The 17,660-nt window shown below is 36.8% G+C and overlaps 1 protein-coding gene across 4 annotated transcripts in view; it reads left to right on the top strand.

The window, feature by feature from the left end:
- Nucleotides 1-17,660, top strand: part of gig (TSC complex subunit tuberin) — a 943,661-nt gene that overhangs the window by 586,905 nt on the left and 339,096 nt on the right. For all 4 annotated transcript variants that reach the window (XM_090415521.1, XM_090415523.1, XM_090415524.1 and 1 more), the window contains one exon: nt 16,434-16,552. In XM_090415521.1, the coding sequence (XP_090271647.1) occupies nt 16,434-16,552 (119 nt within the window). The remainder of the gene's footprint in view (nt 1-16,433; nt 16,553-17,660) is intronic.

Below are 17,660 nucleotides of genomic sequence, written 5' to 3' on the forward strand. Positions count from 1 at the left end.
TCCAAAAATTATATGGGATAAAATGTGGAAAATGAAAGGCAGATATAGTACACATTGTTTGTCCACCCTAGACTATAATGGAAGTGTTCTTGCTGATCCCAAAGCCAGATACTTTAGGAGAAACTTTTGCTAAAATCTCAGCAACAGCTTCATATTCTCCAGAATTTTTAATGCTGAAAGAGCAGCAAGAGAAACAAAGGCTTAATTTTTCTACCAACATTCTTCAGCCATTTGTCAAGGAGGAACTAAAAAAAGAGCTCTACTACAATCTCTCCCTAGTGCAGTAGGACCTGATGACATCCATTATGAAATGATAAAATATCTACCATCATCTTTTATGAATCTTCTTCTCTTATTATACAATAGAATACTTGCAGAGGAAGAGTTTCCAAATTCTTGGCATAAGTCAATTGTATTGCTATCCCAAAACCAGGAAAAGATCCAACACAAGCAAATAATTATCGACCCATTGCTCTGACCAGCTGTCTTTGTAAGATACTAGAGAAAATGGTTAATGCCAGACTTCTCTGGTACTTAGAAAGCAACAGTCTTCTTTCCAATACACAATGTGGTTTCCGAAGACATTGATCAACTTTAGACCATTTAGTTCGGTTAGAAACATGTATAAGAGATGCATTTCTGAAGTGAGAACATCTTGTCTCAGTTTTCTTTTGACATGGAAAAAGCTTATGACACAACCTGGAGATATGGCATATTAAAAGACCTCTATAACCTAGGTCTCAAAGGACACCTCCCTATATTTATTAAAAACTTTGTCCAAGCGAACTTTCCAAGTCAGAGTGGGAAGTATGCTATCTCAACCATATCTTCAAGAACAAGGTGTTCCCCAAGGCTCTGTCTTAAGTGTAACCCTTTTTTGCTATTAAAATCAACTCGATCATTGAACAGCTTCCTCCCACTGTAGACAATGCTCTATATGTTGATGACTTCACAATTTACTGTCACTCATGTAACATGAGGGTAATTGAAAGACAACTTCAGCAAGCAATTGATCATGTCTCTCTGTGGGCTCTTAATAATGGATTTAGGTTTTCAACAGAAAAAAGTATCTGTGTACACTTCTGTCGAAAACGCACTCATCACCCAGATCCTGAACTAAGAATGGGACATACTGTTATTCCAGTAACTGCAGAAACCAAGTTCTTGGGACTCATTTTTGACAGAAAACTCACATTTCTAGCACACATTCGTCAAACTAAGAGAAAAGTGCAAAAGAACTTTGAACCTCCTTCGCTCTCTATCCTCTACTGAGTGAGGTGCTGATCAAGCTTCATTGCTCCATCTTTATTGTACACTTATACGTTCAAAGCTGGATTATGGGTCCAGTTTTCAAAGCAAGTTTATGGTTTGGCAAGACAGAGTAACCTACGATGGTTGGATTCCATCCATAATCAGGGTATACGGATAAATACTGGTGCCTTTCGCACCTCACCCACTCTAAGCCTCTATGTAGAAGCAAATGAACCGGCTGTATCACTTCGATGAAAACAGTTGTCTCTTAATTGCGCCCTAAAAATAAAATCTCTCCCAGATCACCCTACATGGAATAGTATCTTCTCTCTGCATTGGGAAGCTCAATATCACACACATCAAACTGCTATACATCCTTTTGGTATGCATATTAAAGAAACTATGCAAGCTGTTAGTATAAATGTTGACAACATTAGCTACACTAAACATAACAGCATTCCTTCATGGCAGGTTTGCACACCATCCTGCAACCTCTCACTTTGTCAGCTACAGAAATCTTATACCCCATCATTCATCTACCTGCAATTGTTTAATGCACACAAAGCAACACATGCTGATTTCTTGCCCATCTATACTGATGGTTCAAGAACTAACACCTCTGTTGGCTGTGCTGCTGTGTTTCCTGACATTATTATCTCAAATCAGATCCCACCTGACTGCAGTAATTATACAGCAGAGTTACATGCCATTCAGCTTGCACTTGTGCATATAAAAGAAAACTGCTACCAAAAGTGTATAATTTATACAGACTTATTGAGCTCTTTATAGGCTGTCTCTTCTCCTATGTATAATCCTCATCCGGTACTTTATGAAGTGCTACACCTGCTTCACAAAATGAAAATCCTTAATTTCGATGTTCAGTTCTGCTGGATTCCCAGCCACATCGGAATCAAAGGAAATGAGGCTGCAGCTGCTAAATCAGCCCATACCTTCTCCACATACTATTTGACAGTTCCATATACAGACTACAGACAATTTATAAGATCAAAGCTAATTGCTCAGTGGGAGTTAACATGGCAAGAAACATCAACAAACAAATTATATAACATTAAACCTGAAATTAAACATTGGCATTCTAGTCAACGTACAAAGAGAAGGGAGGAGGTTGTCCTCGGTAGGCTCCGCATAGGTCACACTCAGGGAAATGCTAGCAGACTCAAGCAAATTGCATGATGTTTTTAATTTTTTAGAAAGAATTAATTTGTACAAACACATTTGACCATAAATTTGTTTATATGTAAATACTTTTTTGCTTAACTTAACTTTTATACATACATATTATTCATTAGGTTAAATCTGGCCAATTATGTATTACCATAGGCCTTGATTTTGTATATTTGTACCACCCTGCTGTAATTTTGTTAATATGTAAATACCATAATGCTAAACTTAAATTTTATGCATGGATGCTGTATAATAATTCCTTTTATTAGTATAATAATGTTTGTTATAATCTTACTAAATGTAGACACTGCTTTCCTTGACTTGTTTTGTATATATACATATGTTAACCTATAATTATCTATTTATGTACTGCTGAAACCTCTGCAGTAATTTTGTTTATATGTAGATATTGCATCACTTAACATGCATTTTGTGTATGCATCTTATTTACTACTTTTTTTTTTTGAATAATCATGTAGTGCTGTAGGACTACATGACTACAAATCTTACCTATTTGTGTACTTTCTAGAAATTCTGTTTATATGTATTCTAAATTCTGTGTTCTACTGCATTGCTAAATTTAATTTTCATCCATGCATATTGCATAATAATTCGTTTTTGCCTATTTTTGGACTGCTATAAAGGCATCTATTATAATTTTATATATATGTAGATACTGCATTCGTTGGCTTAGTGTTTCATATATTATGTATTAACTTATATTGCACTACTGTAATAACCTCTGACCTTGTGTGTTGCTGTGCCCTCTGCAGCAGTTCTGTTTACCTAGAGATACTGCTTTGAGAAACTATTTTTCTGTAAATGCTAATGTTATACCCTTTAGTATGGTACAGTATGACCTTTGTAGTTTTTGTACCAAATAAAGTATAAACCAACCAATCCAGAGACCATTATCATTCGCTGGGACCAAATATTTTTCTAATTTTTCTAATTTTTCTTTCAAAAGCATGAAATCATATTCTTTTAATCTTGCAAATAGATATCTAGGTTTCACATCTATGGATGTGTTACCTGTGGATAATAACTGGATAAATTATTGATTTCTGTGTGTCTTCTCTCTCTCTCTCTCTCTCTGGATGTCATTATATACCAGAGTTGACCTGCCTGAGTGGTTAACATCACAGACTCGGATCCAGGATATTATTACAATAAGTTAACTTAAGAGATTGAGATGAAACAAGGAAATTACAAAAATGATATCTTTATTTACAAACAATTAATACTAGTGTAAATTTATGGTACTGCTTCAACAGTAAGCATGAAATGTTTGTTTCGCAAGCACTGTATACAACTTTGGATTATAAATAAAATCTCATCTCCTAAAGAAAAAAGGGCTTATAGACATAACATTAGACATAAACATCACACAAAATTTCTTGTCTTCTCTTCAACATCACAGGATTTGATGAGAATACACACGCACTTCAAACTTATAAGGTACAGTTTCTTTTGCTCTCAATTAAAATATAATTACTTAGTTTATACAGATGTCCCTCGTTTTATATGATTAATTAGTTCTATAAAATAATCGCGTAACACAAAATCGCATAAAGTGAGTTGAATTTAGCTTATGTAAGATAGGGGTTTCTTCATCAGGATACAAAAATGAAAACTTTACACCTGTGAGCAAAAGAAATTTTGATCCTGATCCTAAAGATTGTGCTTTAGGATCAAGATCTATAGCATTCAAATCATCAAACAAACGTTTTGCTTTAGCCTGGATAATCAAGGTGGATAATGGAACAGCACATTTGATTTTCATGTTCAATCCATTGTGCCAACATCCTTTCCAATTTCTCCATAATTGGTACCCTTATCTGTGTTATCTTAGTTGTTGACATTCTCGTCGCACTTTTATAAGTTTCTTTTATTTTGTCTGCTTGATTTCTTATCGTTCTTAAAGTTGATTCTGAAATTCCTGTAGCTCTGACTTTGTCACTGTGCGCTCATTACTTTCATACCTCTTTATAACTTCTAATTTTTCCTCCAGTGTTATAGCTTTTCTCTGTTTTTTAGTCTTGGAAGTATTTTGATCGATCAATTACCTCTTTTTTCCATAATGTTTGTGTTGCAAAGACTCCAACAATGGAGCTCATTAGTTCTACATCTTCTGTGAGACTGACATGCAGCACGATGCCACCTTGTCAAAGTGGTGCGTGCACAAAGTCATGTGACGATGCACAGGGTGACTGCGAAATTGCTACCAGTTGTGATTTTTTAAATTAACTTTTTAAAGTTGCGTTATAACGAAAACGCGTAAAGTGAGATCACGTATAACGAGGGATACCTGTACTTGTTTTTCTTCTAAAACAAAATAATTTGTGCTCAACTTTTCTTAAGAGAGAACATATTTCTTTTTTCATATCATCTGTACAATATCAGTTCCTTTTGTATTTCCTTGAAATACAGTGATAATGTTAAAGTTCCCTCATGTGGAAACTTCCTTATTCTTGAACACAAAAAGAATTCATCTCTTTCAGGCTAACAGTGCTTAATTAGAATATATTTACTGCATAATATATCGAAAGGAGCTGTTTGTTGCTTTGGGAGAAACTATGTATCACATTTATCTATGCCACAACTCAGCTTCATTTTAAAAAAATTCATCTAATTTTGGGATAACTGTTTGTTTTCCATATAACATTCTTTTCCACCTTTTTGGCTTAAGAATTCTTTTAAACTCTGTTTCTTCCCTGAACATCCAACTTTTTAGAATGTCATCTCTGTTCTAATCGACATAGCAGCTGTTCTGTATTTTCTCTCACTAATTCAACTTCTTTGAGAGTACAAACTTTGCACAAGTACACTGCTACCTGGTACATCAAGTAACATGTTTACAAGTGAATTTTGTGGTGACACAAAAGTCAATTGTAAACAAGACTACAGTTCTTTAATGACTTGAAAACGTCATTGGAAAATTCAGTATTTTCTCTTCTCATAGTTATGTTAGGAAATAAACTAAATTCAGGATGAGTCCTTTTTACAAATAAATATCCTAATCAAATAGTTTGCCACGATCCATAACTATATAAAGATTTCTGTTATATGTAACATTAGTAAAGAAATTTCTGATTAATAATGCATTTAAGAAATGTTTATATATATGATAAAACTAAAAGTTACTTTCCTTTTTATTTATTTATTTAATCAGTAAAATGGTTTTTGCTAAAATTAAAAAAAAAAAATAATGCAGATATCCTACAGATTTATATATTTTTACTTTGGTCTTTTCCAATGAATATATATTTTGAACTGAGTACACATGAGTGAGAATAAAAAGGCTGATTACTTTCCTTTCTTTTAGGCTTACATGGTGACTCTTAAATAAATATGTAAAATTCAGTGACTCTTAAATAAACTGGAAACTCTGAAAATTACATGGCCTCAGTCCATCCTCAGGTTTAGTGTTTTATAGTCCTGATATTTTTGTTACCTTCCTTTGTATCTTCCCTAAAGTTTCTTCATCCCATTCAAATCCTATTGACCTAATTAGATTATTATGCAATGGAACAATCACCAGTGGCTATCTCAGTATTCCAGGAATCTTCTAGTTGTCTTCACTATCTTTGCAATATCTTGCCTCCTCTGCTTACTGCAGCATAGTTCTACCAATAAGTATGCAGCTTCCCATCTGTGGATTCCAGAACTCAAACCTTACGTGTAGCTACATTAAACTGATATCTCCATTAAATCACCCACCTTTCCAGGTTATTCCATCCTGAAGACCTGTCATCAGCACACTATTACTAATAAACTTCATATCATATGTAAACAGTCGAATATCTCCATTACTGATGCAAGATGGAAGCAACATCCAGTGACAGAAATTTCACTAGATTCCTTGCTGCTTAGGGCAATATCATTGACATAAAAATCAAACTGTAATGAACCCAGTACTTGGGCGTTTTGAAACTCTACTTGTAACGCTCCATAGGCAGAACCTTTATAGCTCAGTCAGTTTTGATGATACCCTTTAGTTGGCAAGACCAGGTTTCAAATCCTGTCTAGGATACAAAGAATTTTTATTGGAGGCTTTTCAACTGAAGATGAGTTAGCCAGCTCGGATAGTGATGGCAGGGTTTTTTCCTCCCAGAAACACAGGTGTTTCATCCTACAAAACAGACAAACTATCCAAACGAACACACACAATCAACAGGCATAACAGATAGACCTTATAGCCTAAGTTGCTTCAGCCATAAATCCAAAATAACTTTACCTAACATAATTCCGTACACAACTTTGTGTGTATGGGGAATACCTATTAGCCAACTAGTTACCAATCAAGTCTGCTAGCCTGATAACAAACTATTGGGTTGGCAAATAAGTTCATTCGGTTTATGCATTAGTACAAGTTTATGCCACTTCGCCTGTCACTATTGTTGCACTACTGCGCAGCGCTATTGCGCAGTTGAAAGGTGACATTTCACATAGCCTTTCAGTGAATTTTCGTTCAGCCTACTTCAGTTGCGTGTGTGTAACATATTTTTAGAAATGGAAGGAAATAACGTACATTACCGGCATATTTTGCTTTTTTATTTCGAAAAAGGCAAACTAGCTGCAGATGCCCATAAAAAAATATGCAGCGTATATGGAAATGTTGCCTTAACAGAACACATATGCCAAAAGTGGTTTGCCAAATTCCGTTCTGGAGATTTCAACGTCAGTGATGCGCTTCGCGCCGGTTGCCTGACTGAGGTTGATTCGAGTGTTGTGAAGTCTATCATCGACAAAAATCTGTCACAAACAGTGCGGGAGATTGCTGCAGTGCTGACTATATCCCATACAAGCATCGAAAACCATTTGCACAAGCTGGGATATGTTTCAAAACTCAATGTTTGGGTGCTACATGAATTGACTGAGGCCAATATGACTGCTCTCATATCTATCTGTGATTTGCTGTGATGTTGCCAAGAAAATGACCCATTTTTGAAGCGGATGATTACTGGAGATGAAAAATGGGTCGTGTACAACAGTGCTCCCCAAACTTCTCGATATCAGGGCTCCCTTTGCAAAAATTAAAATATTTCACGCCCCCCACCCCTCTAAAAAAATCATAATAGAGAGAGAGATTATTATAATATTTATTGTATTTATATTCAATATAAAACACACAGTGAATATTGCAAAAATCAAATGCATATATTACATTTTTTGCCTCTTACCGTTTGGTTCTGAAGACGATGTGGGCTGTTCTGGTAAAATATGAAATACTGTTCTTTTTTTTGAGTCTGTTTCTGCTTCTTCTGATTGTTTGCGGGATTTTTTTAAAATTTTTTATCAGCCACTTATCTAGCTCAGGGTTAAATTTTTTAACGTAGAATAGATCAAATAATATCACCACTTACCGATACTGGCACACCACAGACTTGATAACATGAAATTAGTGAATATTACCTGAATAAGGGAATCCCTGGACCAGGAACTTTTTCTCTTTTGTGACTTTTCTCCGTTTACGGTAATTAAGCCTAACGCGAAACAGGCAGCAAAGGCAGGTTAATAAAACGTGCATGCATATGATTGGTGCGGTATTAACAAAAGATCGCACAACTGAAAGATACTAGTAGTAAGACTTATACGTTGGTTAGACATAACTGGTAATTAATTTACGGAATTCACAACGCATATGAAGTATATTAATTAAAGATACTTTAATGAATCACTTCTATATTTCGGCAACGTCACATTGCCCTCTTGCGGGCTAATTTGGTAGTCTTGGCCGTTGGGCTGAAGTTCTCATAATGAAAGTCTCCCAAATTTGGGGCAGTTTCATGCACCCAAATTTGTTGAGGTTAGGAACGTTTTTTAGAGCTGCTGAAGATTCTTTGAACAATCTTTCGTATTTAAACTTGCTGCGATGGATTATTTTTGTTTTCTTCCAACGAATTTTATGGTGGGTATCTAAGGCATGGTCTGCCAACCCAGAGCGGCTGTACTGGTGAAATCGGATGTAGTCTTGGTGTTCTGAAATCCTGATATTTGTTGTTCTGCCTGTTTGGCCAAAGTAGGACAATTTGCAGCTGCAAGGGACCTGGTATACACCAGGTAGGTCTAGGGGAAGTGGTTGGTCTTTGGTAGAGCGGATAAGGGATGCCAACTTTTTATATGGTCTGTAACAGGAAGTAAGGTCATATTTTTTGAGGATATTAGTTATTTTTTCAGAGGTGCCCTGGATGTAGGGGATAGTGATAGACTTGGTGTAGTCTTTATTGTGGAGGGGGGGAGGGGGGTTGTGGTTAATAGGTTTTAGTATTTTTTGGATTTTCTTGGGGTTATAGCCATTGGCTAAGAAAGTGTTGAGGATGTGGTTTAGTTCAATAGTCAGGGCCTTGTCATCTGAGCAGATTAATTTTGCCCTGTTATATAGTGTTTTTATCACCCCATATTGTTGTGAGGGGGGGGGGGATTGCTGGTGAATGTATCTGCCAGTGTGGGTGGGTTTTCTGTAAACAGAGAAAACCAAAGATCCATCAAGCTGGCGGGTGATTGAAGTGTCTAGGAAGGGGAGGGTGTTGTTTTCCTCTTTTTCTAAGGTGAACTGGATTCTGGGATGTTGGTTGTTTAAGTGTGTTAGGAAGGAGTGGAGTGTGTCTGAGCCATGTGGCCAAATAGCAAACACATCATCCACATAACGAAGCCAAATAGTGGGTTTTTGTGGGGCGGAGTTTAAGGCTTTCTCTTCAAATGTCTCCATAAAGAAATTGGCCAAGGGTGGGGAAAGTGGTGAACCCATGGCTGTCCCCTCTAGGAACAGAATTAGTTTATTACTTTCTTCCTCATTTGCTTTGTTAGTTCCTTAGTGCACATACCATATCTTTATGTTCCCGAAGATGGCAATGTGACGTTGCCGAAATATAGAAGTGATTCATTAAAGTGTCTTTAATTAATATACTTCATATGCGTTGTGAATTCCGTAAATTAATTACCAGTTATAACTGAAAGATAAAAGCATAGCTGAGAATTGAGTTGAAATGCTAATTCTCTTCAACTGAATTCCATATGTGAAACTGCCATAACATTCATTATATATATATATATATATTACTTAGTTTTAACACTTTTATGAATTTTAACACGTTCCATTGAATTTTATTGCTGCCTTGGGAAATCGAACTCACACACATCTAATGAATAACAATAGTTTTTAGTTAGATACTGTGTTTGCCCTTACAACATATGGTTTTGTTTCAGTCTATACAGCATGGTTTCTGTATGAGGGGACATGTGATTCATTAATTAGTGTGTTTTTATCCTAGTTGTCTCTAATTGCACTATTTGTTGAGAAATATATTACACAGACTCCTCATACCTTATTCACTGACATAAAAGTACTTGTTTTTATTGCCTATGCAGTATAGTGGCTGTTAGGAAGGGCGTGTTGTTTACCACTGCAAGCGAGTTACTATCTCCTTACATGAACTTGTTTAAGCTTTTTTTCATGTGTGAAGTATATGTGAAACTTTTATTGGTAACAGAAAACTAGCTCGGATGACAGTGATAATATAAAACGAGTTTTGATATGTATATAAAGTCAATATCAGCAGTCCCTGATTACGAATGCGTGATGAAAGGGACAGGAAGATTTGGAGCTTCCCTGAAGAACATTCGAAGTAAATACAATTAACCACTGCTTTGAAATGAAACATGAATAAGCAATATTTACTAATATTCATTAAGTGCTGAAATACGCAGGAAGAAAAGTTTGTGAACCAACACCAATGTGTGAATTTTTCCATTAAAATATAAAAAAAAGAAATAATAAATAATAAAAGTTAAATACGTTTCTTTTAAAATAAAAAAAATCTACTTAGTCTTAAAACATTTTAAATTTGTTTTCATTATTTCATGCCCCCCCCCACCCCTCAACAAAACCTACGGCCCCCAGTTTGGGAAGTGCTGGTGTACAATAAGCGGTACGTAAAAGATCATGGGGGGCACATGAGTGAACCACTGCAAACAACCTCGAAAGTGGAATTGCACCCAAAGAAGATCATGTTCTCTGTGTGGTGGGATTATAAAGGTGTTGTCCACTATGAGGTGTTACCATCAGGCAGAACGATTAATTCAACTATCTATTGCTCACAGTTAACACGACTGGCCCATGCAATTAGCACAAAATGCCCTGAATTGGCAAATCGGAAAGGAGTTGTCTTTCACCACGACAACGCCAGACCCCACACATTGTTAACAACCTGGAGTAAATTGTTATGTCTTGGCTGGGATGTTTTGCCGCATCCTCCATATTCACCAGACCTGGCACCTTTTGATTACCACTTATTCCGATCGAATTCTCTGAATGGGAAAACCTTCGCTAATGAGGAGGCTCTCAAAAGATACCTCGATCAGTTTTTCACCAGTAAACCTCAGGAGTTTTATGAATGCAGCATAATGAAGTTGGTGGACAGATGGCAAGAGGTCATAAAGAGGGTCAATACATAACTGACTAGTGTGTATTATATATATTAAATAAAATATGTTTCATTCCACTCTGAAAAACCGAACGAACTTATTTGCCAACCCAATAAATTTTAAATATCTTCTCATGTGGCAACCAGATTACTGAAAACTGTGTTCCTTAACAAATCCATGTTGATCATCAGTATTATAATATTATCCTCACTTACTTAATTCTGTGTTATATACTAATTCATACTAATTTCTTTGAAATCATTACTACAGAAGAAGTAAAAGCTAGTGAATAATTTGATTCACCTCCAATCAAATGCAGTGGCACTTATCTTTGCCCTCTTTCCACTGCTTAAAGTACACTGGTTTTCCTAACCTTTTCCCACAGAGGAACCCTTTGAAAGCATTTACATGCTAGAGGATTTTTATACTAGGAAACACCATTCAGTTACTATTAAATATTGTTAATAAAATTTATAATGAGCTATTTCATATACAAGGGGATACCCCAAAATAACTAGAATCTGAACTTGGCAACACACTAGGCATGACATTTGTGCCATTTTCCACCCCAGTCTGGCAATGGTGTCATCCTTTGTGAACTGGTTCATTGTTCTGTCTGCTTTTTTTTTTGTTAGCACTTACAAACAAGTTTGGTGATTTTGCGCTTGCTGACCACAAGGAACAGAGAGTGCAAGTAAAATTTTGTTTTCTTTTGGGTAAAAAGTGCATCTGAAGCTATTGTTATGCTTTGACAAGCCTTTAAGGATGATGCTTTAGGTAAGATGCAGGTCTAGAAGTGGTTTTCCCATTTCACAAATGGGAACATGTCAGTTGAATACCAACCAAAAGCTGACCGACCTTCGACAAGCAGAAATTATGAAAACATCGAAAAGGTTTGCCAAGCAATCAACGAAGATTGTCGAAAGACAGTTGGGCAAGTTTCTGAAGAGGCGAATTTGTCATGGAGCTCGTGCCAGCAAATTTAACAGAAGATTTGCAAATGAAATATGTGTCCAATAATTTGTGCCTCGTTTGCTCACAGAGGATTTTAAAAAAAGAAAAGAAGTTTGCTGCAATTTGAGGGTGCAAGTTCTTAACGAACAGAACTTTCTTTCAAAAGTTGTGACCTGGGATGACTCTTGGTGCTACGGTTATGATCCATTGTCTGTCCAACAGTTCTTGATGGAAAACAACATGGTGGTTGTTCCCCACCTTCCCTACTTGCCCAGTCTCTCTCCATGTAACTTGTTTTTTATTCCCATGGATAAAAAAAAAAAAATAAAAATAAAAAATCAGCTAACGCCTTTTTATTCCCGTATACGGGGAGTAGGCGAGGCCATTTAGCCTTTTGGAGACTGAGTGGGCAGTTCAATCTCCACTGGTACCAATCAGAGATAGATGGCCCAAGGCTATCACTAATTAAGCGGTACTCGGTGAAGAGAGACGGCTCAAATGTGCCGCCATCTCGTGGTCCCTAACACAATATATTTAATGTCTGAAATAATGTGGGTTCTACGGTCGATTTTCTTGAGTTTACAGGACGAAAAACCCGAGTTTCCGGGAGGAAAAACCTGCTTGCCCGTGCCAGAGATCGACTAACTCAGGAACCGGTCGAAAAAAGGCTTAGAAAAATTTCCTCTAGTCGCCGACTAGACTCGAAACCAAGTCTTCCTTCGTGCGGCCAAACACCGTGGTTGGCAAACGCCACGTCCACTGAGCTACACAGGCTCTCCCATGGATAAAGAAAACTATAAAAAGGCAGCGATTGATAAACACTATTCCAGTTGAACAGTTCCAGAACTGTTTCCAGCAGTGGAAAAAACATTGGGACAAATGCATTGACTCACATGGAGAGTACTTTGAAGAAGACTAGAATATGGTATTATAAACTTGAATAATTTTTTTCGGAAAAAAAAAAAAAATTCTGGTTACTTTTAAGTACCCCTCGTATATGTAATTATTATTAAAAAATCGTCTTGAAGAATTGCTGTACATTTACACACTACACTACTACCATCTACTACAGTACACAGTATGATACATACTGTGTATTGTAGTAGATGGTAGTAATGTAGTGTGTAAATGTACAGCAGTTCAAGACAATTCCTGAGACTCCATGGAGGTGCCTTGTAATTATAATTACAAGGCACCTGTATTGTTCAAACAATAGACAAACCTACACAGTAAGTTTGTCTATTTTGAGGGTAGGAAACCCTTTATCTTCATATGTGAGTGGCTAACTAACCTTCAGTTTGAAGAAGAAGGAAAAAGAAAACATGAACATTCCTCTAATCATAATAAGAGTTAAATCAAATGCAATTCTTTTTGCAATCAAATTAGACTTGTACCATCTTTTTCCAGCTACACTGGAAGTGCCAAAAAATCAGTTTCCCATGGTCAGGATACTAATCATTCGAGTGCCACTATCCATCTAGTAATAAAACCTGCTTTACCAAGATGGATGACTTATCCTAATAAAAGTGATCATCCAGCTACATTCTTCATCTATCTAGCAAGTCATTGTCTGCAATTATTTCTCCCCTAATAGCCACAAAATGAAAATAACTCCTTCGAATTTTCCATTGACTGTATTGCTAGTCTCCTCTTATATTCCGATTTTTCTTACTATACTAGTACTTTCCTGGCTTGATCCTTATATTTCTCATGCAGTTGTTCTCCATCTCTCTCTCTCTCTCTCTCTCTCCCTCTCCCATCCCTGCCCTATATATGTATATATATATTCAAGTTTGATTTCCACATTTATCCATTTTAACCCAAATCTCTAATCTTTATGGATCAGAAACATGGAACATGACAAGAAAAGAAGAAGAGACTCTCAGAATAACTCAGTGTGCAATAGAACATAGGATTTATAACATCAGCACAATGGAACATGTTAGAAACACGGAAATTAGAAAGAGATCAGGCATAAAAGATGTGGTAAATGCAGTATACGAGCCGGGCTGGCCAAGTGATTAGCATATCCGCTCTCCAGCCAAAATGCTGCATGTTCGAATCCCGCCATGGGCATGTATGTTTGTGATTGTCTTTGGAAATACTAGTGGTAGTGGTTGGCGGTAGATGGCGTTGGTGTAGTTCAGGTCACTTGATGGATTGAGTGGCGGGACAGAGTTGTAGAGCAGATACCCTCCCTAATGAGTCTTTGGACTCCCTGGAGATGTCTAATAATGACATTGATAATAATAATAAAAGGTATACAATTTGCCATTGCAGCTAACAAATATTTATTAACTAGTTCTCAGGCCAGAGCCTTGGTCTCTTTAGTCTATAGGTGAGTTAGCTGGTTTCATATGGAAGTAGAGGGTTTTTTGTACTACAGAACAGGCTAACCGGTCCTGTGAACATACACGGACTTACAGTTATGAATACTTATGACAATATGTGGAAGAGATAGGGTTCTCATCACATGTTGTTATGCTCGTAGTTAACCATGAGTCACATCATAGTAGTCAACCTCCTGGATAGGAGACAGCACATGAATGGGATGGGAGTTCTCAAGCACAAATCCTCTCCTAGTTCTCTATGCCGAGAGGTACAGCCTGTATGCTATTATAACACTCCATCATCCTTTGTTCTTTCTTCCTCTATCATCTCCCCTCCCACCTCCTTTAAATGGTCTCATACAGAGATGGCATGGTTTCGATCTCAGAAACTTGGGGTCTTTCATGCCATTAAGCAGGCAAACAAGCCAGAGAATACACACATTTAATAGACATAACATTCCAGTCTCATAGCTTTGGTGTAATTCCACACAATCCCAAGTTAATCCTGTTTTGCCTCCCTGTATGCTATTCCCTTCTACTTCTGTTATCACAAAATCATCTTCTTGATTTTTTAACTCATGCCAGTAATATTTGGACAGATTGAGTCTATGAATGCTATGAACTAATTCCATTTATTTTCTTTTAGCATATAGAAAAGTAGTGTATTATTGGTATCCACCTTTCTCTCCAGCCTAGAATGTAAACTGGTATCTCTGACAATTACTGTTTCCCAAATTTTGGGAAGTGTTATGCATCCATATTTGTTTAAGTTAGGTTGATTTCTGACTGCTGCTGCAGATGCCAAAAACAATCTTTCCTTTTTAAATTTACTATGGTTGAGCATGGTGGTTTCTTTCAGAAGATCCTGTGAGTTGTGTCCAATGGCCTCCAAGGCCACATTGACCATGCTCATGATTTCATGCATTCTAGGCTGCTTACAAACGGCCATAGAGGGTGCACCACCTAGATAGGACTTTAGATTTGCATGTGTTTCATTAAGTATTGTGTTGCCTTTGTGTGTGTGTGTGTGTGTGTGTGTGTGTGTGTGTGTGTGTGTGTGTGTGTGCGTGTGTGTGCCACAAGTGAAGATGTCTCAGTAACTGAAATGAAATATCTGAAACACTAAAATTAGTTTTTAATCCTTTCCTAGTGCTGTCAATACTCCATTAGATCTCCAACATGAGGCAGCACCATCATTTCATTCATATTTTGTCCTCTTTTTATTACTATAAACTCACCTCTATTTTAACACAAATCAATCCCATGATAAACTGAAAGTGGGTTAGTTTGTCTCATACAGAGGTGGCAAGGATTTTCCTCATTGAAAATTTCGGTTTTTCATCCTGCAAAACCAGCAAACTAGTCAAAATAACATACACATAATTCAGAGACATGAATATACTGGCTTCATAACTTTAGTTGCATCAACCATAATTTAAAACAACCCAACACATCTCCTCTTTATGCATCCCAGATTATTGCAAAAAAAGCAACATAAAAGAACTGATGCTCTTTTATGTTTTTTTTTTTTTAATTTTAAAAATTGAATAGGTGCAAAATCTGAGTAATATGTCAGCCTGGTTGGCCGAGTGGTTAGCGTATCTGCTCTGGAGCCAAAAGGCTGTGGGTTCAAATTCTGCCATGAGCTTGGATGTTTGTGAGTGTCTGTGGAAATACTAGTGGTGGTGGGCAGTAGATAGCATTGGTGTAGTTGCGGTTAGTTGTAGTTGGTGGAGACAGAGAGCTGTAGAGTAGGTGCCCTCCCTCGATGAGTCTTTGGACTCTGTGGAGGTGTCACATAATAATAGTAATATGCAGTTAGTACAAATAATTATTTTGTAAGATAGTTTGAACTTTTATAAATAAGAGATCCTCTGTAGTTCAGTCGGTATAGATGAATCCCTTTTTTCAGAAAGACCTCAGTTCTGAGGTCTCTTTCAACTAAAGGTGAGTTAGCAGGTCTCGTGGTGGGAGAGGTTTTTCCACTCGGAAATTCATCAGAACAGGCAAACTGCCTGTGAACACACATTGTCTTTAAAATATAAATCTACGGTCTTAAAAAAAAAATATATATATATATATATATATATTTATGTATGTATGTACGTACGTATATATATATATACACATAATCCCTCATTAGGAGGGCTCAACCTGTTCCCGACAAAGGGACTAGAAAGAAAGGAGGGAAACCCCATACAAATATTATTATTATTGAAAATACAGTTTCATTATTTGGGATAGATTCCATTATATATAACTAACGAAATATAATTAATTCTGTAGGGACTTCGTGCAAATATTTTCCTACAGTTTGAAGAAAATAGCACTATTGCTCAGGGACTGAATGATGACTCAGCTCAGAGAAAGAGAAGTAGTAGTCTGAATGATGCAAGTGGCCGCAGGTAAGGCTTAATCATTAAATACATTAAAGTCAGTTAAGTGGCACGGTTTATTTAGTATTCTATTCATGACCTGCTCTCAGAATGTCATTTTTTAAATCTCAACATGCTTTTTTATCATCATTAATTTCTTTATATACAGGGTGTTCGGGATAAATTTGACAGTTTCGTAAGGAAAAAGAAAATCTTCTTTGTATCTATTAAATTTAATGAATTGACAAAAAAACATTACAGGCAGAGTTAATTACAATACTATCAACAAGATTTACTCAAAATAACCACCATTAGCATCGATCACAGCTTCAATTCTGCTTCGGAACCTCGAACAAGCTGATGCTACAGTCTCCCTGGGAAGGGCCGCAAAAACTGTTTTAATTTTATCCATTAACTGGGCTTTTGTATTACTGGAAGTGCGATTGGTGTCTTTTTCAACTGCGCCCCATACAAAATAATCCATGGGGTTAAGGTCTGGGGAGTTTGGAGGCCAAACATTTGGACTGGTGAAGTCGTAGAAATTTTCAGACAACCATTTTTGACTTTTCCCAGAGGTGTGGCAAGGGGCCGAATCCTGCTGCCATACATACGGCCTACCATTGGCTACCCTTGTTATCCAGGGCTTGACTACAGTTAGCAACTCCACGAACAAAGCCCGAATTCCAATGCCAGGGTTCTTCAACACCTGTTCCTGCAGATTTGCGAGGAATTCTGCTGTACGAACGCAATCAGATCGTCTGCTAGGGATCTTTCTTCTTGCTACATCCTCGTAGTCACCATTGCAAGTCTCTAGTTCATGCCTGATTGTTTTTACTGTATTCAGGGAGCATTGGGCAGCAGTCGTAATATCCTTATTTTGATGGCAGGCACGAATCATCATGATACAAGTTATTCTCTTCCGTGATTCAGGTGGGTTCCAACTATCCATCCTTTCTGACATCTTGTATATGAATGAAGAAGGGTCCAAACTTTTAAATGAAGAGAAGTGTGTGTTAATACATGTAACTTACGGAAAAATATAATTAATTATAAATATGTCAAATTTATCCCGAACACCCTGTATGTACCCTCTAGGGGTGTTCAGGCTACTATGACAGCATTCCATGATTAAATTTAC

This window comes from Typopeltis vanoorti, chromosome 3 (assembly GCF_054136105.1).
Source record: "Typopeltis vanoorti isolate ZY-2024b chromosome 3, IOZ_Tvanoo_1.0, whole genome shotgun sequence".
Taxonomy (NCBI): domain Eukaryota; kingdom Metazoa; phylum Arthropoda; class Arachnida; order Uropygi; family Thelyphonidae; genus Typopeltis; species Typopeltis vanoorti.